Source organism: Physeter macrocephalus, chromosome 14 (genome assembly GCF_002837175.3).
Source record: "Physeter macrocephalus isolate SW-GA chromosome 14, ASM283717v5, whole genome shotgun sequence".
NCBI classification, from domain to species: domain Eukaryota; kingdom Metazoa; phylum Chordata; class Mammalia; order Artiodactyla; family Physeteridae; genus Physeter; species Physeter macrocephalus.
Genome location: NC_041227.1, coordinates 27271955 through 27298344, shown reverse-complemented (window position 1 = coordinate 27298344; position 26390 = coordinate 27271955). Strand labels below are relative to the sequence as shown.

The following is a 26390-nucleotide window of genomic DNA, read 5'->3' as shown; positions in this document are numbered from 1 at the left end:
ATTCAACAAATGTTTACTGAGCCAGGCCCTATGCCAGCTGCTTGGCATTAACACACATGCACTATACGATCCCATTTGTGATTAGAAAAAAGGCAACTGTATACATATTAGCTTCAGTATTCCTAGGGGCAGGACTGGAAAGTTTTGTCTGCATTTGGTCTTATCAGGAGTGAATTATTTATTATAAAAGAAGAAAAAAACCCCAACAGTCTTCATGTATCACAGCTCTGGTGGACTCTCAGCGGCGCCTGACCGTTAGGGGTATGCCTGTGTCCCAGGAATGGGCTGCCCCACACCCAGGGCTCTGGGGAGGACGCTGCAGCCTCCTGACCTGGCTCCCGAAGCCCTCCTCCTCCTCCTCCTCCTCCTCCTCCTCACCTCCTCCTGTAGCCTGGCCCCGACCTATCTTACCAGCCTCAAAGCCCTACCTACCTTCTCCACCTCCAACTCTATAGATTTAGTGAATTTCCTTTAGTTTCCCCTAAAATGTAAGGCACTCCTTCACGGGTTTTCGTACTTGCCATTTCTTCTCCGGGATGCCTTTTCCTCCTCATCTCTACCTCCTTATTCACCCCTCTGGTTCCAGCTTAGCAGTTTAGACCACACTCGTGCCTGGAGGTTTTCTCCGACAACCACTAGCTCCTCCATTGTGTAACTCTACCCAACCCATGCTGTGTTCCCTGTGTTCCCCCTTCACTCTTATACTGGAGCTCCCCGACAGTAAGTAGGGTCACTACTGAGTGTCCAGCGCCCCTTGAAGGGCTTGGTGAATGTCTGTTAGGTGGGGTGGGGGAATGGGGAAAAGTGCCAGACGGTGGAGGTGGAGAGGATACGGGCCAGTGGTCAGATAGACCTGGGAAGGGGGATGAAGCCACATCTTCAGGAGTAGCTTACACTCCTGTCTTGTGTTAACTTCTCGCCCTGGCTTCATGCAAGGTGTGTGTGTGTGTGTGTTCGTGTGCATGCAAAGTGAAGCCTGCGGTGGCTTGGGGGAACCAAGAGAACCGGGAAGATTTGGGGAGCAGCAAGCTATTCGGGGGCATCTTTGAAATAAATCTCCCTGTGGAGGTGTTCTAGACACTGGGGAATGCAGAAGGTGAAGGGGGTGGGGGGAGTTGCTCTGGAGAATGCCGGAGGCAGAGAGAATGTGCGGGCAGGGCATCTGAGGACGTGGAGGCCAGGGAAGGAAACAGAAGCACAGGGAAAGACGGTCCGGAGAGGAGGTGTCCTGGGATGTGGGGTGAGTGCCAGCAGGGGCTTAGGGGGCCTGGCTATTCGCTGACTCCTACACCAGGGCTGGTGTGTGTGGCGTGGGGCTCCATCCCACAACCCTGGGCCTCCCTTCACCCCCCTGACTCCTTACCTGTGTAGACAAAGCGGCCGGGGGCTCCCTTGCAAAATTGCTTGGACTTGTAGGACAGGGTCACCTCCACCACCCCAGGGATGTGCCGTGGGGGCGTCTGCACCCGTATGGCGTGGGGCGTGATGAGCTGCGAGGGGAGAGGGGAGGCCTGCGGGTTCTGACCCGGCGAGGGCAGGGTCCAGCCCCAGGCTGGGAGGGAGACCGGCGGGAGCGGCCCACCTCACTCCACACGAGCACGTTCCCAAACACGACCTGCAACCCGTCGAAGAAGTTGTCGCCGATGACAATGACGGTGGCGCCGCCCGTGGTCCAGCCCTCCCCGGGACTGATGGCCTTGATGCAGGGGGTGGCAGCTGGGAGGCAGGAGAGGAGCCAGGTCAGGGGCCCGTGCCAAGGTGGGGACTGGGGCTGGCTGGGCCCGCGGCAGCCGGGGCTGGCCTAGGGGTCCTGACCTTCGGAGGGGTCCAGGCGGCGCGCCCGGCGGCCATGCTTGGAGTTGTTGTGCACAAACATGTTGTCGGACACGGCCAGCACGTGTCCGTCCACGCTCACCGTTGTGGATACCACCACCTGTGGGGAGAGCCAAGGCCAGCCTGGCTGGGGCTTCCAGTAAGGGAGTGCTGGGGGGCACTGGCAACTTGAGGCCAGTGGCTGGATACTGTAGTTCAGGGTCACTGGCATGGGGAAGAGCTTCAGCCGCTCTGGAGCTGAGCTGGTGGAAGGGGGACCAGCTGGGTTAGGTGACACCCTCAGATGCACAATCTCTGGCTGCCCAGGGGAACTGACCTCCAGGAGCTAGAAAAATCAAAAGGCCTGAAAAAAAATCTCTGACTCCTTGGGCAGAGTGGCTACTGTTTTTGCACCCACATGTGTACCACAGGCTGTATCCCTAGCGCTCCAAGGCAGGAATGGGTCTTAGGCAAGCGGGAGTGAGCGTTTTGATGGAAGGGGAGCATCGGCCTGAGAGCCCATCAGCAGGAGCCCCCACTCTTGGGAGGAAATTGGGGCTACCTCCTTCTCCCCACTACCCTTCACTGGGCGGGGTGTGCAGGTTGGGGATGTGCTAAGGGCAGCTGCTCTCTGCTTCACGCTATGCAAATTAGCTGGGTTGTTAATCATGTAAAAATGTCACAATTAGCATCTCCTTAAGTGGGACTCTAATGAAGCCTCCCTTGGCAGCCAGCTTAAGTTGAGACAGAGCTGCCCCACCCCCAGCAAGCACCAGGCTCCAAAGCACTGGTCTGCGCAGGGGTCTGGCCCTGGGGCCTTTCTCAGGGTGGCAGGGCCACAGCCTCCCCGGCCGCCCCATCAGGAAAGGGCAGGTTTTACAGGGGAGAACTCTCTCCTCAGACCTACCTGGAAGCGGCGCATGTCTCGGGGATTCCCCGCATTCTTTAGGCAGTTCTGGTTGCATTTGAGGAAGAACTTGAGGAAGAACCTGAAACAGTGTGGTCGGTGGGCTCAAGGGTCTGGGGGTTCTAGAAACAGATGAAGATCCAACTGCTTCCTGCCACGCCCTCTCCCAGCAGGGTAACTTCCCCTCTGCCTGCTCACACGAGGCATATACCCCATATTCCCATCCTAAGCTGCATACACACAGGGTACATGTGACACATTCAGTAGACCTGTCCCAACGACAACTTCCCTATACAGAAAATCCCCCACCTCCACAGTGTACAGATCACACAGTGCTTAATTATCTCACAAAGTATATACTCATCACATCTATACACAGTATATTCATCCCAGAGAATACATCCATTATATATACTATATATACCTAGTACTCATGAATTATTATATACACCATATGTAGCAGGTACTCCCACTTACCTGTAAACTTAACCCACACCATGTATGTTTGTCATAGTATATGCCCATCACACGCATAGTGCATCCATATCACATAGTGTATCCTTCCCCCAGAGTATACCTATCAGCCACAAGATGTTTACTTACAACAGTATACCCATTATATCCACACTGTATATGCCTTATATACTACTACTCACAAGATACAACCATCACACATAATGTAGACCCACCACACTCAGGGTATACCTTCACAGAGGCATACACAATATGTACTCCACATCAGGTTGGACTCATCACACACATGTGGTATGCTAATCACACAGAGTCTATACCATCATGCACAGTGTGTGCCCATCCTACATAGTATATGCACAGAAAGAATATGAGTATATGCATTAGTGCACCATTTTTATGTTGTATATGATTACTCAGAATATAGTCATTGCAAATATTGTACCGTCATTACGGTACAATATAATGTACTGTATGTACAGGTCCCCCCTACAACAAATCCCTCTCACATACAATAGACTCCCTGCCCCGGCACATCTCCCGCAAACAGATCTCCCTCATACACATTCTATATCCCTTATACACATAGCAAAAACCTAACCACACAGAGCGTGTAGCCATCATATACACATGGTGTACCTGTCAGACACACTGTACAGATACAAAGTGAATACCTTCTTTTTCACATACGGTAATTAGAAAAAAGCACAGTATATGCAGCGATGTGACTGCTTTTTAGACAAACACATGAGAACTTGATCCTCCAGTCCTTCCGGGCAGCTGATGCGGATGGTGAGGCCTTGGCCCTGCCACCCCCCCGTGAGGTAACCATGGATTTGTACTCTTCATAAACTCAGGATACTATCAGTAATCTGCCTTCACCCCTACAGGACTCTGTGAGTATCCGGGAAGATGCCCTTTACAAACTGTAGTGTGCTGGGCTAAAGTCTGTGGGGGTCCTGGCACATGGCACAGCCTCCTGGGCCGCTCTATGAGCTCCTCCAGCTGCTGCCTGTTTATCAGCCCCCTGGTCTTGAACTCCAGATATGTACATCCATTTAACTCATCAGAGTTGCCTCCAAACTCTACAAACATGAAATCAGATTTATTACAAGCTCTGAAAGCTTAGTCCCCAAAGAGGAGGTCCCCAAGTTCTGGGAGGGGTGGGCACCACTCCTGGACAGAGTTGTCCCAAAGGGGCCGTCCCTCATTGGAAGCTGGCAGCAGTCACTTTCCTGGAAATGCAACTCCCCTTGCACCCTGCCTGTGACCCCCTCAGCCCCTGTCATATTCCCCCACACAATGGGCACCCTTCCGGGAACCCTTTTTAGTTCCCTTTCCATAGAGACATTACATCGGCACGCATTTTCATCCATAGTGGACACCACCCAAAGAATACTTTCATGTAGTGTAGACCTTCTATACACCCCCGCAGAGCATTTGGAGGTGCAGACACCTCATGTGACCCCAAAAAGTGCACACCCGTGTAGACACCACACACGTGCCCTCTGTACCCAACCCCACTCCCAAACCTGCAGAACCCTGGGATGTGGCTGGAGATGAGGGCTTTCCAGGCACTGCCTCACTGTGTGGCCTGGGGTAAATCCTTTCACATCTCTGGGATCCTTCCTTATTCATGAACCAGTAGAGTAGCAATTGATGCTTGCTGAGGTCCCTTCCGATCCTGTCTTCATTTCAGCCTCCCAAAGCCTCAGGCTGCTGTTTCCTGCAGGATCCTGGCTCCCTCTGGGGGGGCCCCCTTGTCATCCCCTCCTGCAGCCCTTGCCTGGCAGGTCTCCCACCCTCTCCCTTCCCAGTACAGGTTGCATCTGTCCTTTGGGTCCACACCAATTCTCACTCCCTGTCTGGCCAACCTCTTCTGGCCCTTCTAGGCTTTGGAGACCACCCTTCCCTGAGAACCTCAGGGCCCTGCCGGTACCTCCATCTATGCAGGCCTGTCCTGGGACATTTCAGTTTCTGAGCCTCGTTGGCATTATCTGCAGAGTGGTGTTGAGTAAAAAGCAGCCACACAAGGCCTGGGCCTTCTGTGGGGGATACTGAGGGTCAGTCCTCTTTTTCTTTCTCCCTGAGCCTCTAGCTCAGAGCTGCACACAGTCAATGCCATCAGTGGTGGAAGAAGGGTGGCTGAAATCTCACCCACCACCAGATGGTAGTCGGGGAGGCTGTGTCCAGCCGGCACCCATCCAGTCAGAGGCCAAGCCGATGCTAACACTGCAGACAGCCTGCGGCCCTACCACCAGTCTCAGGGTTTTTAAGCAAAATCATCTACAACTTGAAAATAAGGCAAAAAGATGACAGTGAGTCCTTTCAAAGTCATTCTGGAACAGTGGTTTTCAAAGTGTGGTGTCCAGACCAGCAGCATCAGCATCACCTGGGAACTTGCTGGAAATGCAGAATCTCAGGCCCCACCGCAGACCACTGAATCAGAAACTCCTGGGGTGGGACTCAGCCATCTGTGTTTTCATAAGCCCTCCAGGTAATTCCGATGCACCCTGAGGTTTGAGAACCACTGCTTTACAGCTGCACTATCCAATATGGCAGCCACCAGCCCCGAGTGGCACTGAGCACTTGAGATTTGGTTAGTCTGAATTGCTGTAAGTGTAAAATACATACTGAATTTCAAACACTTAGGAAAAAAGGAATATAAAAATATCTCATTAGTAATTTTTTGGTGTTGATTACATGCTGAAATAATATTTTGGATACCTTGGGTTAAATAAAATATATGATCACAATTAATTTTACCAGTTTCTTTTTGTTTTTTAAAATGTGGCTACTAGAAAATTTTAAATGACAAATGTATAATGGCTTACATCATATTTATATTGGACAGTGCTGTTCCAGAGTATTATGTTGACAAAGCCACCTAAGAGTTAGCTGATTCTCTAGGAGAAAAAACTTTGACTAATATTTGCTATTAATTGGGGCCAGACTCTATAAAGTTAGGTGCTAATTTGCAGAAAACTGATAAGGTGCAAATGATTTTTGTTGGGAGAAATAAATAACTTCTGTTCGGTAGAGAAATGAGCCCTAAAGCTTACAATTTTATTGTCCTATGGACATTAACTAGCTTTGTGTCTAACTTGGCAATCTTATTCAAGTATTTTTCACATATCCTGTTTTCTTTCCCTCCCTCCCTCATTCTTTCTCTTCTCACCTCTTTCCTCAACTGTCTATATCAGTTTCTCTTAGCCTTCTTTGAACCAGCTTTGTCATCCTGCTGGTTCCTTCATTAATAAGTTACGGAAAACCTCAACACACGCTCAGTAATAATTTGTATGAGAATCATACTTCTAACATTTTGAATATTATGCTTTAAAAAGGGTGACTAGCATCCAAAGGGTCCTGTCTTCCAAGGTTAGTCTTGAAATTCTGCAGCACATGGCCTGGAATTGGGGGATTTCTGTTCTGGTCTAGGAGAACCGGAAGTAGTGCCCAGACCTCTCACTCCTCCCAACAAGCCTGGCTACCCTCAGCCTTGGAAAGGGGGCTCTGGGCCCTTCTTTCCCCACCACTGGGAGACAGACACACCATTCACACCCCCGGAAGCTGGAAGGCCAGGGTGGGGGAATAACATGAGGACAGTCCAGGAAACTTCTCCACAGGTTGGCACCACGGGGTGACACTTTGTTCCACCCTGGGGGGTGGAGGAGAACCCAGAGCAGTCCGGGAAGGATGAGAATGGTGTCGGGAAGAGGAAGGAGGGACAGCAGATCCTTCAAGCCATGTCTGTGCAGAGGACAGATGTGGAGGCTGGGAAGTGGAGAGGGTCAGGTAACCCAGTGGGAAGGGGAGCTGTAGGAGGACACCCTACAGGGACCTAAGGCAGGAAGGGATGTGCACTTTGTTGAGGGCCTGTAAAATCCTGCTTTTCACCAGGGAAGCACCCCCCAACCCCCAAACCTGGATGAGCCCTAGTGCCAGTGTTTTTGAGCATTTCCCCTCCTACCACCTAGGGGCTGGAAGAGAGCCTGGGGAATCCCCTTTTCCCTGGCTGTGATGGGCCACAGCCCACAGGGTTGGCTGACCTGAGGGTGAGCATTTTAAGATGCCCCCTGGGTTAGGGCAATGACCTGTGCCCAATGCCATCCCTATTGTGGCCTTAAGGTTCTCTGGGGGCACAGACTCCTCATCTGGGCCTCATAGAAAGGTCAAGTGCTAGAAGCTGCCATTAGAATTACTAGAAGAAACCACCATAAATATAAGCATGAATTACAAATAAAATGCAAAACTATGCAAAAAAAATTTTTGAAGTGATCCAAGTCTAATCTATTGAGCACTTAGCAAGTGCCTGGAACTCTGCTGAGCCTACCACTTGCATTATCTTATTTAATCCTCTCATAATCGCGAGGTGGTGTGGTGTAGGTCTGCAATCATTCCCACTCTACTGATGAGAAAACCGAGGATCAGCAAGGATAAGCTACAAAGTCACAGTAGATGCCAAAGTCAGCATATGAACTCGGGACTTTATGAACCACTGATACTGACAAGAGTCATGGAAAAGTCCCTGTAAGTGGTGTTTTCGAGTCCAACCCGGCCCCAGCCACGAGGCTGCCAATGCAGGACAGTGCAGCAAGCCTTCCTTCAAAATCAGCCGTGAGAGGCAGGCTGTGCAGGGACCAGATTAGCCATTTTATGGGGATTTCCTCAAGGTTACAAATTCATCAGGGGTGCAAAGGAGAGACTCAGGTCCTAGTTTGGGGCCTTTGGCTATTGTGACAGCTGCTCTCAGTCTGAGAAGATTTTCAGGATTAAAGATCAGGACTTTAAGATGAGTCAAGAGTTGATCATTATTGAAATTCAGTGAGGGAAAGATGTGGTTCATTATTCTATTCTGCCTGTATGTTCAACATTCTTTATAATAAAAAGTTCAATAAATAAAAGACCAGATGAAGAGCTGTGAACAGTGGTCATCCAGCTAATAAAGCATGTAAAAGGTGGAAGTTATGCAACACAACTCTGATGCCTATGATATAAGTGAAAGATAAGAGCAGTTCACCCACACACCTAACTTGCCACATCCTGAACTTAGTCTAGCCTTCCTAATCATTTCTATAAATGCTTTTTATTCCGCCCTGTAAACACATCTCAGGATGAAATTAAAATGAACTTTCCTTGTCAATGGAATATTCCATACCAAAGAAGCAAATGCTGGATTGAATATGACTCAAGTGCAAACATGTGACTTGCACGTAACTTCTCAGGTGTGACACCATCGCACAAGGAAAGCTCCCCTCGCACAGTGCTTTACTCAAGAGACACTCCATACATAAGGAAAATGTGGGGTGATGGATGTGAGTCCACTGTTAAACTCTGGGTTCTCAGGGGGTGGAGAGCAGAGTGGGATAGAGATGCTCTTTGGAAGGCTGTGTCCAGGTATCATGGTGGGTTGGTGCCTGCCTGGGTTCCCCCACTCGCAGCTCCTGTGAGTGTTGGCTATTAAAGGGCTCTCAGCTGGCGAATTCCCTGGTGGTCCAGTGGTTAGGACTCTGCCCTTTCACTGGGGGGGCCCGGTATCAATCCCTGGTCGGGGGGAACCAAGATCCTGCAAGCCACGTGGTGTGGCTAAATAAATGAATAAATAAATAAATGGCTCACAGCTGCCCCCCCTACTCGAGAATTATCCTCAGCCAGAAGCATATGCTCCTCACCAGCAGCCCACAACCAAAGAAAGACTGACATCACAAGGAGGACCAACTCTTAGTACTATTCATACCCAGAACTCCCCAAAGGATCAGGCTGAAGCTAGACTCCAGCTGAGACTGTCTCCTTGCTAAGCTGCTTCTCCTGCCCGCTCCTGCTTCCCTCACTCCTTTTCTCCCTAGAGCTCTCCTCCAATAAATCACTTTCACAAGAATCCCCATCTCCAGCTCTGTTTCTAGGAATCTCACCCTAAAAAATCAGGGCACAGAACTTTCACCAGCTTTTCCCTCCCTACATCACTCTGAGATACTTAACTTAGAGCTAAAATTATGTTTGCGCTTCCAAAGAGAAAGCTGTTAGGAACTGAAAGAGCTGGGCTGAGCCCAAGGATGCTTGCAGCTACAGGCCTGTCAGGAGCAAGGAAATGGAAATCTGGATCACAAATGCTGTCTGATAGAACTTTTCCAAAAATGATATCCACTAGCCACAGGTGGATTTTTTTTCCATTTTATTTTATTTTTAAAAATTGTTTATTTTTTAAAATTAATTTTTATTGGAGTATAGTTTCTTTACAATGTTGTGTTAGTTTCTGTTGTACAGCAAAGTGAATCAGTTATACATATACATATATCCACTCTTTTTTAGATTCCCTTCCCATTTAGGTCACCACAAGCACTGAGTAGAGTTCCCTGTGCACATGTGGCTTTTGAGCACTTGAAATGTGGCTAGTGTGACTGAGAAACTAAAATTTCAATTTTATTTATTTATTTATTTTTTTGCCGTGACACACGGCTTGTGGGATCTTATTTCCTTGAGCAGGGATCGAACCCAGGCCCTCCGCAGTGGAAGCAAAGAGTCCTAACCACTAGACCACCAGGGAACTCCCTCAGTTTTATTTCATTTTAATTAATTTAAACTTAAATAGTCACATGTGGCTCAGAGGCACCCTATCAGACTGTATAGACCTAGAAAGAGGAAGTGGTGCAAGAGATACATGGGTTGGAGCAGGTGTTCAAAGCAAGTGTCCTAGGAAGGCTTTGGGAGAGAAAGCAGATTGAGAGCAAAGGGCAGAGTCAAACTAGAAATTTATTTCCAAGTGCAAAGTTGGCAAAGCAGCCTGTGGTGGGAAAATGGGGAGGGGGTCCTCCTAATTTTCACCCCAAAGGGCCTCGCCTTTGGGCTCATGAGCCTCAGAGGAAATGGAGCATCTGGGACAGGGTCTGTGCTCTCCACTGTTTTCATTGTCTGCTGCTCTCTGCCCCCAGCTCAAGGACAGAGGAGGATACAGATTGCTGGACCATTCACTCACTCAACACATCCATTAAAAAAGATGTATTAAACACCTTTTATGTGTCAGGCAGTAGAATCTAGAGGTGAAAAAGATCTTAAGGAAATGACAATCCAGCAAGAAAGACAAAAACTCAAAGTACAACCAGGAAGATAGAATGGTGGGCACAGCAGGATAACTGGCCAATCTGCGGCAGCCACTCTGGCTGGGAGAGGTGGAAGGAGTCCTAGAAGTCGCATGTGATCTTGGGCAATTTGGGTCTTGGAGGACTCGGGGCATTTTTCCTTGAAGAGAAGTAGGATGCAGGAGCCCTCCATGCAAAAGGAATAACAGTCCTGCCAAGAAGTAGGTGGTATGCATGGTGCCCAGTGGTGCCTGACAAGACTGAGAAGGGCAGCTATGGACCAGAGCTCTTGGGAGACTGGCACCAAAACATGCAGGATTTGGACCCTGTGGGTGATGGAGAGTCAGCAGGAGGTGCCTTATATTGGCTGTGTCCTTTGGAAGAGTCATTTTGCTTCCAAGGAGAGCCAGGCACCAAAGGGCCTAGGCCAGGGAAAGGATGGTGAATGAGGAGGTTGGTGTGATAGTCTAAGCCCAATTGGGGGTGGCCACAGTGGCGGTGGCACATGCTACTTCCTGGCCTTGGCCTGGGGCAACAGCTAAGGCTGAGTATCCCTAAGGCCACAGACCCCTGCCAGGCTTGGACCTGGCCTCCCTACCATGATCCCCACTTGGGGCAGAGGTGGCTGCAGTGCAGATGGGCTGGGGGACTATAAATAGCTGGGGCGCATACATTAGCATGCCAATGCACCCGCACCCCATCCTCTATGCTAATGGCCCACCATGCGCCTGAACACCTTCTGTTCCCCTGCATGCATTTGCATGCACAATTAGCATAATCTTGTATAATTAATGAACAGCGTCAATTTTAGCTCCTAAGTAATTTGATTAACATGTTGATAGGGCACTTACTAGGCTCTCCAAACCTCAGGGCTGGGCATGGGCCTGAGGAGAGGGGGAGAGGAGGTGGAGAGACTGCTAAGGGGCCCCCAGCTGCCCATGAAGAGTGGTGGTGATTCTACTTTCCCTTAATGGGGCCTGAGGGGAGGGAAGAAGGGGTGAAGGGGCTGTTAATGGGAGGTCTCTGGGCACCCCATGTGGAGTGTCAGGGACAGGCTGGAGCAGTGGGTCACATGAGCATGAAGCCTGTTTATTCCTGTGTGGACACAGACATACACATACACCCCTTGCACATCCCCCAGCCTGGGGAATCTTCTGTGAATGCAGAATATGGGATTCCATGGGAAGAACAGAACAGGAGGAGGGACTGAGAAAAAGTAGGAGGGCTGGGCGATGGGGGATGGATGGAAGCCACAGAGAAGGATGGTGTGCCTGTGAGTGATTTAGGGATGTAAAGCGGAAGGTGGGGTCCCAAGACTGAAGGGAAGAAGAAGTCGTGTGTTCCTCTGGCCTTGGGTGGGTGAGCCAGGCTCCAAAGCCAGAGACCCTGGTACTTCCTATTTGTGAATCATGTGAGGAGGAGGTGGGGGGTTGGCAAGCTTCCACAATGTGCCAAGCAATCCAGGGCAGAGAGAATAGACAGAAGGTTGAATGTTACCCCTATCCTATTAGAGAAGGACCCATTCCCAGCTCAGACCTCCCAGGGCCCCTGGCAGAGGCTCACATTCCTCTCCTGCTCATCTGTGTGGTCAGAGTCAGGAAGTACTTCTCTGGCTCTAACTAAACTTCCCTGCTACTGTCTAGGCTCAGTTGTACTTACCCTCAAAGAGGATCAGTTGGGGTGAGGGTGGGATGGGGGATGAAATAATATTGTGGCAGGCACTATGCTGGCACCGCATAAATACATCTTACCTAACTTTACAACATCCCTACCATCTGAGGTCAGCTTCTTTTGACAAACGAGGAGACTGAGGCTGAAGGAGGTGAGACCTTGCTCCGAGTCATATGACGAGACAGTCCAGGTTGGCACGAGTCCCGCAGCACTGACTAGCCCTTTATAGAGAGAATTTATCATTCAAATTGCAGACAGCTCACTCACTAGCCACGTCCCACTCCACCTATTACAGTCCCCAGACCTCTTCATGCCTGCACTTCCTCTCTCTTTCAATATCCTCTGGGGGCATTAACCACGGCTCTACTCCTGCCTCAGCATGGGGGCCACTCTGACCCCAATTGCCCAGATGTCCTCCCATAAGTCCTTGCTCTGAATTAAGGGTGGCTTGGGGACCCTTGTCCTTGTGACTGGCATCCAGTCCACATGACTCCCAGGGTACATGGGGGAATTTCTTATTAACCCCTTCTGCATCTCCTTCCATCAAATGCACGTAGCTCTGAAAAGGTTGGAGTAGGGAAGGAAGTGCAGTTCATTCTGTAGGCAAGAGGGAAAACCTCAGTCCCACTTCAGCACTGACCCAGCAGGGAGGTTATAGGACCTCAGTTTCCCCAAGGGGAATTGCCAGAATGGGCCCTAGACACAAGGCTGTGTTTGCAGCATCAGTGTGGGAGCCAAGAGACCCTACTGGAAAGCATAGGAGACAGATGCTACTGTGAGCTTGTTTTGTGGCTGCAGAGAAAAAGAATGAATGTTAAATTGACCACTGGGTTAGCAGGAGGGGCTGATTCTTTCACAGCTCCCACAACCCTTCTCATCAAATTGCATTTGTCAGGTTGTACCTGACCTACGCATTGGGGTCTAAGTTTGCCCACAACGGGGTAGACTACAGCTTACCTCTGCCAAGTGGCTCAGACATGACCTGTTTCAACAGTGTCAGTGTACAACATCCACTGTTCACCAGACACAACTGCATGCCAGGGAGTATCCATAGCCCACAGTGCCTGTCCAGCTGCAGGAGCCAGAGGAGGAGAGCTGTGGGCCTCCCATGGGAGGACATCTTCCCCATTCACTCCTATACCACAGTCATCCTGGCCAATCAAGTAAATATTTAGTCTTAGAGCTGCGACATCCAATAAGGTAGCCATATGTAGTTATTTAAGTTTGAATTAATTAAAATTAACTAAAATTTAAAATTCAATTCCTCAGCCACAGTAGCTACATTTCAAATGCCCAATAGGTACACGTGACTACTGACTACCATATTGGTCAGTGAAGCACATTTCCATCACTGCAGGAAATTCTTTTCCATAGTGTTGTCTTAAAGCCTTATATTATTCTCTAGTTCCTCTTATCATTATGTAAAGGCTTACGTAATTACGTTTTGTCTCTTCAACTGCTCTGTAAGCTTTCAGAGGGCAGGAATCATTGCTTAAACTTCTCTGTCTTCCCAAGCATCTATCATAGTGCCTGCCCCACAGCAGGTGCTCATTGATTCATAATTACTATGACAGGATGAACGCTGTATCAAAGCCCCCAAACAGAACTTTGAGAATTGCAGAGCAAGGATCTTTGAAAATCTGTTCCTCCATAAAGCAACAGGAACATAGGCAAAAACTGTCAAAATCAAACTTTTCAGAACTCGAACATTAACAAAAGGTTTACAACAATCCAAGGGGTGTTTATTCAAGAAAAATGGCTGAATCTTAGTAAAAACAGAGAATTTTGCAGTGGTTTTTGTTTTGTTTTGTTTTTTGGCCACGTTTCACAGCTTGTGGAATCTTACTTCCCCAGCAAGGGATTGAACCTGCTCCCCCTGCAGTGGAAGTGTGGAGTTCTAACCACTGGACAGCCAGGCAATTCCCTGCAGTGTTTTAATGTGCCCTATTCCCAGCTCTGCAGTAGGCTTGCAACCATGGTAGCTGTAAAAACTAGCAGCCTAGTAGCCACAAAAAGGGACAGATTGGATTTGGAACTTCTCAACAAGTTGTATTCCCAGACAATTGTCACTATTTGATCTGTCTGGCAGTTTCCTGACAGCCCTATTTTCAGGACTTGTTATTTGACCTGACTTAGAATTTGCTTAGTGGGAAGAACCCTACTCTCAGGGTGTTTGTTGAAAACAACCTGTAGCAATCGTTGAACACTGCTATTGCTTGAGACAATGACACTGGTTGAGGCAAACGAGAGTCTGGCCAAAAAACTTTAAAGGAAAGAGTGGGAATGAGATGTTCATAGGGGGCTCTGAAAAGCTCTTATATATTTCTGGATATCTAAATGGCCATGTGTATGTGCAGGGAAGAGAACGTGTCCAGGAAAGATCTCCAAAGGCCCTAGTCTCTCATCTCTGGCTGACCCTGAAACCCTGCACAAGCAGGAAGTAAAGGTTAAGGTAAAGTTGTAAATTGCTGGAGCATTGAAGGCATGCCCCAACACACACACAGAACATTTTGGCAAGGGTTGAAGACTTATTGGTTCAAGGCATTTAAGGAAATCCCTGTCCAATAATGAGCTGACCACTAACCTAACTGAACAGAAACTTCCGTGGCCACACATGACAGAAAATATAGACTCTATATAATCAGTCCAGGAAAGTCACTAAACAAACAAACAGCAACAGCAACAAACACTGGGAAGGGGGATATGATATCAAGAGTTACCACATTATATCATTAAAATATTGAGTTCTCAACAAATAATCATGAAACATGCAAAGTAATAGGAAAGTATGGTCCAAATGTGAGACGTAAAGCAGTCAATAGGAACTGTCCCTAAGGAAGTCCACATGTTAGACTTACTACACAAAGACTTTAAATCAGCTATTATAAATATGTTTAAAGAACTAAAGGAAACCATGTCTAAAGAACTGAAGAAAAGTATGAGAATAATATCTCACCAAATAGGGAACATCAATAAAGAGATACAAATTATTGTAAAGAACGAAATTTAAATTCTGGAGTTGAAAAGAAAAATAATTGAAATAAAAATTTTCTAGAAGAACTCAACAGCAGAAGAAAAATGAGTTGACAGAAGAAAAATGTCAGTGAACTTAAGATAAGTCAATTGAGATTATACAGTTCTGGAACAGAAAGGAAAAAGAATGAAGACTGAACAGAGCCCATGATGTTGTGAGACACCATCAAACATACCAACATATGCATAATGGGGGTCTCAGCAGAAGAGAAGGAAGGAAAAGGGGCAGAAACAATGAAGAAATAATGACCCAAAACTTCCCAAGTTTGATAAAAAACCTTATCCCACACATACAAGAAGCTTAATGAACTCCAAGTAGTATGAACTCAAAAAGATCCACATGTAGACAGACACATCATAATCAAACTATTGAAAGACAAAGACAAAGAAGGAATCTGGGAAGCAGTAAGGAAGAGAAGCAACTCATCATGTACAAGGAAGCCTGAATAAGATTAACAACTGACTTATTACCAGAAACCATGGAGGTCAGAAGACAGTGGGATGATATAAAGTGCTGAAAGAAAATGACTGTCCACCAAAAATTCTATATCCAGCAAAACTATCCTTCAAACATGAATGATAAATTAAACAAAATTAAATAAACATGAAAGATTAAGACATTTCTATATAAACAAAGACTGAAAAAATTCATCACCAACAGATCTTTCCTGTAAGAAATAGTAATGGGAGTCCTTTAGTGTGAAATGAAAGGATACAAGACAGTAATTCGAATCCCCATGAAGAAATAAATAATACTGGTAAAAGTTAACTATTCAGGTAAATATAAAAGACATTATAAATGCATTTTTGTTTGTAAATATTTTGTTTTCCTACCTAATTTAAAATACAACTGCTCACATGTGGGGAAGGGGGTACATAGAACACTGTACTTTTTACTCACATCTTCTGTAAACCTAAAACTACTCTAAAAATAAAGTCTATTAAAGAAAACATCAGAAAGCAGTAATTATAAAACTGTGTTGATGGGCTTATAATGTGTAAAGATAGAATGCGATTGACAAGGATGTGACAAGGAGAGGAAGGGGAATGGAGCTATATTGGAGCTATATATGAAATCCATTATATATTATTTTATATATTTGTATACTTAATTTTGAAATTAAGTTTATATTCATCTAAAATAGATTGTCTTAGGGACTTCTCTGGTGGTCCAGTGGTAAAGAATCTGCCTTACAATGCAGGGGATGTGGGTTCGACCCCTAGTCAGGGAACTAAGATCCTACATGCTGCAGGGCAACTAAGCCTGCATGCCACAACTACTGAGCTCATGTGCCTCAATGAGAGAGCCCGCGTGCCACAAACCACAGAACCCACATGCTCTGGAGCCTGCACACCACAACTACAGAGCCCATATGCCCTGGAGCCTGAGCACCACAACTACAGAAGAGAAAAACCTGCCGCCACAACTAGAGAGAAGCCCGCACGCTGCAACAAAGAGCCTACATGCTGCAGTGAAAGATCCCGCATGCCTCAATGAAGATCCTGCGTGCCGCAACTAAGATCCAATGCAGCCAAAAATAAATAAAATAAATTTTTAAAAAATAGATTGTCCTAAATTAAGACACCGAATGTAATTCCCAGGGCAACCACTAAGAAAAAAAGCAGTAATGGAGGAATAGAGCAACTATATATATGACAGATAGAAAACACAGCAAATGGCAGACATAAATCCTACTTTATCAGTAATTACATTAAATATAAATGGATTAAACACTCCAATTAAAAGGCAAAAATTGGAAGAATGGATTAAAAAACATTATCTATATGCTGTCTGTGTAAGACATAGTTTAGATTCAAAGATAGAAATAAGTTGATGATAAAAGGGTTGGAAAAGATTTGGAAAAGGGTTAAGAAAGCTCTAACCAAAAATTTCTGGAGCAGCTATATTAATATCACACAGAATAGACTTTAAGACAAAATTGTTACATAAGACAAAGACAGACATTTTATAATTATAAACGTGTCAATCTATCAGAAACAACAATTATAAACATATGTGCACCTGATAAAAGAGCTCCAAAATACATGAAGCAAAAAAATGACAGAACCAAAGGAAGAAATAGATAATTCAACAATAACAGTTGCAGATTTAAATGCCCTACTTTCAATAATGGATAGAATGACTAGACAGAAGTTCAACAAGGAAATAGAAGACTTGAACAACACTCATCACAACTCACACAATAAATGAATTACATTTTACATAGCACCTTCAAGACTTAGCATAATAAAGATTTCATTTCCACCTAGGGTGATCTGAATTAAACATGGTCTCCATAAAAATGACACACAATCAGAGTGGAAAGGCAACCTACAAAATGGGAGATAAGATCTGCAAATCATATATCTGATAAGGGGTTAATATCCAGAATATATAAAGGACTCCTACAACTCAACAACAACACTACAACAAATAACCCAATTAAAAATGGGCAAAGGAATTCAATAGACATTTCTCCAAAGATGATGTATAAATGGCCAACAAGCATCTAAAAAGATGCTCAGCATCTCTTGTCCTTAGAGAAATGCAAATCAAAACCATAATGATACATCACCTCACACCCATTAGGGTGGCTACTATAAAAATTTTAAAAAACACAGAAAATAACAAGTGTTGGTGAGGAAGTGGAGAAATCAGAAACCTGTGCACTGATGGTGGGATTATAAAATGGTGCAACTGCCATGGTAAAAAGTATAATGTTCCTGAAAGAATTTAAAAAACAATCATATGATACAGCTATCCCACTTCTGGTTATATATATCCAAAAAAACTGAAAGCAGGGTCTCAAAGAGATATTTTCACACTCATATTCATAGAAGCATTATCCATAGTAGCCAAGAGATGGAAGCATCTGAATATCTATCAATAGATGAACGTGGTATATACATAAAATGGAATATTATTCAGCTTTAAAAAGGAAGGAAATACACATAACATGTAGCATCCTATTACATGCTACAACATGGATGAAACTTGAGGACACTATGCTAGTTACAAAAGACTAATACTGCATGATTCCACTTATATGAGGTATAAGTATATAAGTATATATGTATAAAGTAGCCAAATTCATAGAAACAGAAAGTAGAATGGTGGCTATGAGGACTAGGGAAGGGGAAAATGGGGAGTTGTTGTTTAATGGGTATTGAGTTTTTGTTTTGCAAGAAGTTCTGGAGGTCTGTTGCACCACAACGTGAATATACTTAATAATACTGGATTGTACATTCAAAAATAGTAAAGATGGCAAATTTTATATTACGTGGTTGTGTTGTTTTTTTAACCATAATTTAAAAAATGACATCAGGAAGTAATTCTTTGATAACCTAGACAATCTAACTGTAAGGTTAATATGAAAAAATATGATTAAGAATAGTTGGGAAAACATAGAGTAATGAAGAAAGAGTACTAGATCTACCAGTTACCAAAACATTTTATAAATCTTCAAAAAGTAAAAAAGCATCATATTTCCATATGAATAAATAGATAGTAGGTATAATAAAATAGGATGGAAAGTTCAGAAATACATGCAATTACATTTAGACTATAGCATGGGTGATATTTACAATTGGTGGGAGAAAATGGATTATTCAGTAATTGCTGTTGGGACCACTAGCAGCTATCAGAAAAAAAAATATAGATGGACCCATATTTCCTACCTTTCACCAGGGTGAATTCCAAATGGATGATTTCCTCTTCCAGCATTATGGCAGACTACATATCTTGAAGTGCCTTCCCATTATAACTAGATCCTATGCTTTTATCTAAAAGGTAAGGAAAATCTCCAAGGATATTAAAAATCAAAAACAAGTGAGTTGAAATCTGAGTGGAAACCATGAACTATAAGCTAACACAAATATTAGGGTGGTAGTGGTAGCAAATACCAATATAAACACTGGGATGGAGAACAGAGACGCCTCAGAGGAGGGCCCTGGATCCTCTGAGGAACCTAGAAAGGTCCCAGGTTGGTAGCACCCCCTGTTCCTGTTAGAATCAAACACAAATCCTTCCAGAAGAAAGCATACCCCATTTTGGACCCGATCTGGTTCAACAAAATATGAGCTAAAATTATCACTACTACAATAATGACAAAAGCACCAAACCAAGGAACAAGCTTCATGAATGAGAGTCAGCAGAAGTAATGAACAATAGATTTAGAACCCCAAGGACTTTAGATATTGGAACTATCAAATACAGAATGTTGTGTTAGTTTGTGCTGTACTCTTCAGCAGCAACAATGGAAATATTTTCAAATTGCTAAGTAAAAAATAAAACACAGGGGCTTCCCTGGTGGCGCAGTGGTTGCGCGTCCGCCTGCCGATGCAGGGGAACCGGGTTCGCGCCCCGGTCTGGGAGGACCCCACGTGCCGCGGAGCGGCTGGGCCCATGAGCCGTGGCCGCTGGGCCTGCGCGTCCGGAGCCTGTGCTCCGCAACGGGAGAGGCCACAACAGAGGGAGGCCCACATACCACAAAAAAAAAAAAAAAAAAAAAAAAAAAACACAAAAACTATCAATCTAGAATTATATTCCCAGGAAAACCATTTTTCAAGAAAGAGACTGATATAAAGACATTAAGAGCAAAACAAAAGTGAGCATGCTGTTTACCAACACCGACCTTCACTAAAGTACAAACTTCTTAAAAGATGTACTTCAGAAAGAGAGAAAATGACCCCAGAGGAAGTTGTGAGATGAACAAAGGAAAAGAAGAGCAACAAAATTTGGTAAATCTAAAGAAAAATTGTTCATCTATAACAAAAAGAATAATAACAATGTGTGGAATTTTAAAAGAATTAAATTTCTGGGCTACGTGGCTTATAAATGGGACAGGGGTAATAAAACAGTCTAAGATCAGTGGTGTGCTGGTAAATGTTTAACAACCACTTCCAGAGGGGGAAAACCCCTGATTTATAATGTTTGTTGATTTCCATGGTTATAAATATATATGTTTCCCCCATGGCTGATTTCAAGCTACCAATATGATGTCATTAAATATGGAGTTGAGAAGAGATGCTAACAATTAGCTCCTATGGACCAGTATGAGCCAGCTCCAGCACACCACTGTCAAAGATCCAGTCAGGAAAGGAATTACAATTTTGTTAAGAGTATATAGTAAATGTCAAGGGTAATAAATAAAAGCATAAAAATGAAGTGAATAAACTTCTAAACCAGTAAATGGAAAAACTGAATAATAAATACATACACTATATTAAACAAAATATTCAATTTTTTTTTAATAGAAAGAAAGGGGCTTCCCTGGTGGCGCAGTGGTTGAGAATCTGCCTGCTAATGCAGGGGACACGGGTTCGAGCCCTGGTCTAGGAGGATCCCACATGCTGTGGAGCAACTAGGCCCATGAGCCACAACTGGCCCGCGCACCACGATGAAAAGTGGCCCCCGCTTGCCACAACTAGAGAAAGTTCTCACACAGAAACAAAGACCCAACACAGCAAAAATAAATAAATAAATTAATAAACTCCTACCCCCAACATCTTCTTTAAAAAAAAAATAGCAAGAAAGGAAAACAAAGAAACATGGAAGTGGAACAAATAGAAGGCGCAAAGCAAGATGGTAGAAAAGAGTTGAAATAAATCAATAATCTCAATAAGGTAAATGGATAAACTTGCCAGTTAAAAAATAGACTAGATTAAAAAAATAAACCCAGTGATATACTGTTCAAAGAGAAATATCTGAAACATAAGGACACATAATGGTTGAAAATAAAAGGATAGAAAAAGGTATATGAGGCAAATATAACCAAAAGTTGAGAGATCCTTTAAATAATATCAGATAGGGAATTCCCTGGCAGTCCAGTGGTTAGGACTTGGCGCTTTCACTGCTGGGGACGTGGGTTCAATCCCTGGTCAAGGAATAAGATCCCACAAGCCTCGGGGCATGGCCAAAAATAAATAAATAAATAAATAAATAAATAAATAAATAAAATCAGATTAAAATAGACTTTAAAGCAAAACTATTATTAGAAATAAAGGATCAATGCTGATAAAAGGTTCAATTCAGAAGGAAGCTATAAGATTTTAACAAAATAGTCTCTCTCTATATATTAATCTTCCACATGAAATTTCAGTTTATCTTTGTGGGATATAATTGATGAAACCCACAAAGGTAAGCTGAAAGTTCATGTGCAAGATTATAACCTCATCTCTCAATTTTTAATAGGTCAAGCAGACAAAGATAAATAAATACAGACCTGAACAACACAATTAATAATCTTGAAAAAATGGGCATATATAAAATGGTAGACTCCTAGATCCTAAAGATCAATGAACTCCCAGCACAAGAAACATGAAGAAAACTACAACAAAGCACATCATAATCAAGTTGTTAAAAATGAATAATAAAGAAAAAAATTTTTAAGCAGCCAAAGATCAAAGAAATATGTACACAGGAATAAAGATAATAATGGTATCAGATTACTTACTGGAAATGCAAGAGAAAACACAGTGGAGCAACACCTTAAAACAATAACTACTACTACTACTGCCAACCTATAATTCTATATCCAGTGAAAATATCTTTCAAAAAATTACAAGAAATATTAAAGGATGCCCTTCAGGCATAAGAAAAATGATACAAGACGGAAATATGAATCTATTGAAAAGAATGAAGAGCAATAGAAATAGTTATATGGGTAAATATATGATATTTTTCATATAATTTAAATATCTTTAAAAATAATTGACTGTTGAAACAAACATAATATCAATGTACTGTAGATTATAGAACATATATAAAAATAAAATTTAAGACAATAGCACGAAGTGGTATAATTGAAGGTAGACTGCAATAAGTTAAAGATGTGTACTTTAAGTCCTAAATCAATTACTAAAATAACAAAATAAAGAATTTTGCTAATAAACCAACAAAGGAGATAAAGTTGAATAATAAAAAATACCTGAATAATCTAAGAGTAGAAGAAAAGGAAAAGAACAAAAAAGAGACCGAACACCATAGAAAGCAAATATCAAGGTGATAGACTCAAACTTAATCATATCAATAATCACATTAAATGTAAATGGTCTAAATATACCAATTAAAAGGCAGAGATTATCAGATCAGATGAAAAACTGAATGACATACTGACTATAAGAAATGCATGTTAAGGACTCAGAGGCAAAAAAAAATATACAAATCAATTTTCACTGCAAAGTAAAGGAGCTGTTACAGTGGAGGATTACTGGACTGAATGTCAATATTATGACAGAAAAAAATATATATATGTGTCATCTTGGGCATGTTACTTAAATTCTTGTCTCATATGTAAAATGGGAGAGTAGTAGTATTGTTGGGAAATTATGTGAGATAGTATATGTAATGTAGAGCACTTAGAATGGTATATGGTTCAACCAAAGACTATATATGTGTTTGCTTTCTTCATGGTATTTTATTGTGTATATGCAATATAATTAATTTAGCTAGTTTCCCATTGATCAATGTATAGTATTTTCAATTCTTCTGCTATTCCAATGTTGTTGTCAATATCCTTACATATCCATTACCATTGGCCAAAAAAAAAAAAAGATAGTCTCCTTATTTTTCTCCTAAAAGATTAGCTTTTCATATTTAGATTTTCATTATTCTTATGGTTGTTTGATTTTTGTATTTGGTTTGTATTAGAAATCTATGGCTATTCCCACTGCCACCCTTAAGTAAAATAAATCACCCTTAAATAAAATAAAATAAATCTCAAAAGTAAGTTAGCTATGGTGTTAGAAGTTAGGACAGTGGTCACCTTTAAGGAAGAAAGAAAGGTATAATTATATTTACTGACCAGGGTGGTAGGTGTATTCACTTTGCTGATATACAATGATCCATAAACTAATGATTCGTACATTTTTTTGTATACATGTTGTAGTGGTGTGCTAAAGCTGGTTCACACTAGTTCATAAGGGCCAATTGTTAAACAGGAATTTGTGAGTCAAGTGTCAAACTGTTGGTAGCTTAAAATTAACAATTAAGAGAGTATTTACATAATTAATTTAATAAAAATTACAAATGAGCAATTTTTCTTTTCCCAAACTGCATGTATTTCTGTTATACTGCAATAAAAAAAGTTTTTAAAAATGCATGTTAAATATAAAGACACAAATAGATTAAAAGTAAAAGTATGGAAAAGATTTATCATGCTAATATTAGTCAAAGGAAAGCTTGAATGGCTATATTACTATATCAAAGTAGATTTTATGGATTCATAATAAAGGGGTCAATTAAACAAGAGGACATAAAATAATCCTATATATCTATGTATCTAATAACAGTTTTTCAAATTATATGAAGCAAGACTGATAGAACCTCAAGGAAAAATAGACAAATCCACAATAATAGTTGGTCATTCCAATACCCTTCTCTCAATAACAGAAAAAAAAATAGGCAGAAAGTCAGGCAGGATATAGTAGACTCAAAAACACTTATCAACTAATGTGACCTATTTGATATTTATAGGATACTCCATCCAACAACAACAGAATACACATTCTTCCCAAGTGCACACAAAACATTTATCAAGGCAGGCTATATTCTGGGCCATAAAATGCTTCTCAAAAGATTCAGAAGGATTCAAGTTATACAAAGTATATATTCCTTGACAATTGAATTAAATTAGAAACCAGTAATGGAAATATGCTAGGAGAATCCCCAAACTTTTTGAAACTAAATAACGCATGTGTTAAAACAAAACTCAAACAGGAAATCAGAAAGTACTTTTTTTTTTTTTTTTTTTTTTTTGCAGTACGCGGGCCTCTCACTGCTGTGGCCTCTCCTGTTGTGGAGCACAGGCTCCGGATGCGCAGGCTCCGGACGCGCAGGCTCAGCAGCCATGGCTCACGGGCCCAGCCGCCCCGCGGCATGTGGGATCCTCCCAGACCGGGTCACGAACCCGTATCCCCTGCATCGGCTGGCGGACGCGCAACCACTGCGCCACCAGGGAAGCCCCAGAAAGTACTTTTAATTAAATGGAAATGAAAACATAACATATCATGATTTGTGGTATGACCCTAAGGCAATACTTAGGGAGAAATGCATAGCATTAAAAGTCTGTTTTAGACAGAAGGAAAGGTCTTAAATAAATGACCTCAGCTTCCACTCTAGGAGACCAGAAAAAGGAGAGGAAATTAAGCCCAAAATAAGCTGAAGAAAGGAACTAATAAATATCAAAATAGGAAATAGATAAACAATGGGGAAAATCAATGAAACCAACAGGTTCTTTTAGAAGGTCAATAAAATGGATAAACCTGTAGCCTGACTGATCAGGAAAAAAGAAGACACAATTTGCCAGTATAAGAAATGGGAGTGCTGACATCACTGCAGATTCTAGAGATATTGGATAGGGAATATTATAAACAATTTTGTGCCAACAAATTCAACAACTTAAGAGAAGTGGACAAATTCCTTGAAAGATACAAATTACCAAAGTTCATTCTAGAAAAAGTAGATAGCCTATTCTATTAGAGACATTGAAATTATAGTTAAAATACTTGCCACAAAGAAAAGTCCAGGCTCAGATGGCTTCACTGGTGAATTCTACCAAGCACTTAAGGAAGAAGTAATACCAATTCTACACAAACTGTTGCAAAAAATTGAAGAGCTGGATATACCTCCCAACTAAATCTATAGGCCAGTATATCAGCACATCTGATACCAAAACCAGACAAAAAAGTTAAAAGAAAATTAAAGACAAATATTCATCATGAACATGCAAAAGCTCTAAACAAAATTTTATTAAATTGAATCCAACAATATATTAAAAAGATAATACACCATGACCAAGTGCAGCTCATCTGGGAAATGCAGGGTTGGTTTAACATCGGAAAACCAACTGATGTAATTCATCACATTAAACTAAAAAAAAAAAATAATAATCTTAATAGATGCAGAAAAAGCCCCTGACAAAAATCTAATACCGATTTCTGATAAAAACTCCCAGTAACAAAAAATAGTAGAGAATTTCCTCAACGTGATAAAGGCATCTATGAAAAACCTATAGCTACACACACACACACACACACACACACACACACACACACACATACATACATAAAAAAAGTACATAATGGTGAAAGACTGAGTAACTTCCACCTAAGATCAGGAAAAAGATAAGTGTCCATCCTCACCACTGCTACTATCAACATTGTACTGGAAGGTCTAGCCAGTACAATCAGGCAAGAAAGATAAATAAAAGTCATCCAGATTGGAAAGGAATAAATAAAAGTGTCTTTATTTGCAGATGACATGATTGTCTATAAAGATAATCTGTTGGACTCTTTGAAAAGCTACTAGAACTAATAAGTGAGTTTAGCAAGGCTGCAGGCTACAGAATCAGTTATACAAAAATTCATATTTATATATACCATAAATAAACCATTGGAAATTGAAATTTAAAACAGCATTTACAATAGCATCAAAATAAAGAAATACTAAAGGATAAATCTGAACAAGCGATGTGAAAGATCTGCATTCTAAAAACTACAAAATATTGATGAGAGAGATTGAGGAAAATCTAAATAAATGGAGAGATATGCCTTGTTCATGGGTTGGAAGGCTCAATATTGTTAAGATATCAATTTTCCCAAATTAGTCTAGAGATTCAAAGAGTCCCAATCAATATCTCAATGGAATTTTTTGTAGAAATTGACAAGTTGATGCCCAAATTCATATGGAAGTGCAAAGAAAAAAGTTGCAATGAAGAAACAAAGTTGGAGGACCTATATTACCTGATTTCAAGAATTATTATAAAGCAACAGTAATCAAAACAGTGTGGTATTGGCATAAAAGCTAGACTAAGGAATCAATGGAACAGAATAGAGGCCAGAAATAACCCCACACATATATAAACAATTGAATTTTTACAAAGTTTAAAAGAAATGGTGCTGGAACATATATATATATGTATATTGCAAAACAAATATATATTGCAAAACAAAACAAAACGTCTTGAATCTATACCTCTCATCATCTACAAAAATTAACTCAAAATGGTTCCTACTCCTAAACATAAAACCTAGAACTACAGGGCTTCCCTGGTGGCGCAGTGGTTGAGCGTCCGCCTGCCGATGCAGGGGAACCGGGTTCGCGCCCCGGTCTGGGAGGATCCCACATGCCGCGGAGCGGATGGGCCCGTGAGCCATGGCCACTGAGCCTGCGAGTCCGGAGCCTGTGCTCCGCAACGGGAGAGGCCACAACAGAGGGAGGCCCGCATACCACAAAAAAAAAAAAAAAAAAAAAAAAAACCTAGAACTACAAAACTTATAGAGGAAGGGGGAAATTTTCTGTGACCTTGGGTTAGGTAAAGATTTTTTAGCTATGACAACAAAAACACAATACACAAAAGAAAAAATTTATAATTTGGACTTTATCAAAATTAAAAACTCGTACTCTTCAAAAACACTGT

The 26390-nt window shown here is 42.5% G+C and overlaps 1 protein-coding gene across 2 annotated transcripts in view; it reads right to left on the bottom strand.

Annotated features, from left to right (window-relative positions):
* The window catches only part of EBF4 (EBF family member 4), a 55818-nt gene that overhangs the window by 6703 nt on the left and 22725 nt on the right, over positions 1-26390 (bottom strand). For both annotated transcript variants that reach the window (XM_055090639.1, XM_024117134.3), the window contains exons 8-11: positions 2720-2801; positions 1816-1933; positions 1583-1716; positions 1364-1490 (exon numbers count right to left, since the gene is read on the bottom strand). In XM_055090639.1, coding sequence (XP_054946614.1) covers positions 1364-1490; positions 1583-1716; positions 1816-1933; positions 2720-2801 — 461 coding nt within the window. The remainder of the gene's footprint in view (positions 1-1363; positions 1491-1582; positions 1717-1815; positions 1934-2719; positions 2802-26390) is intronic.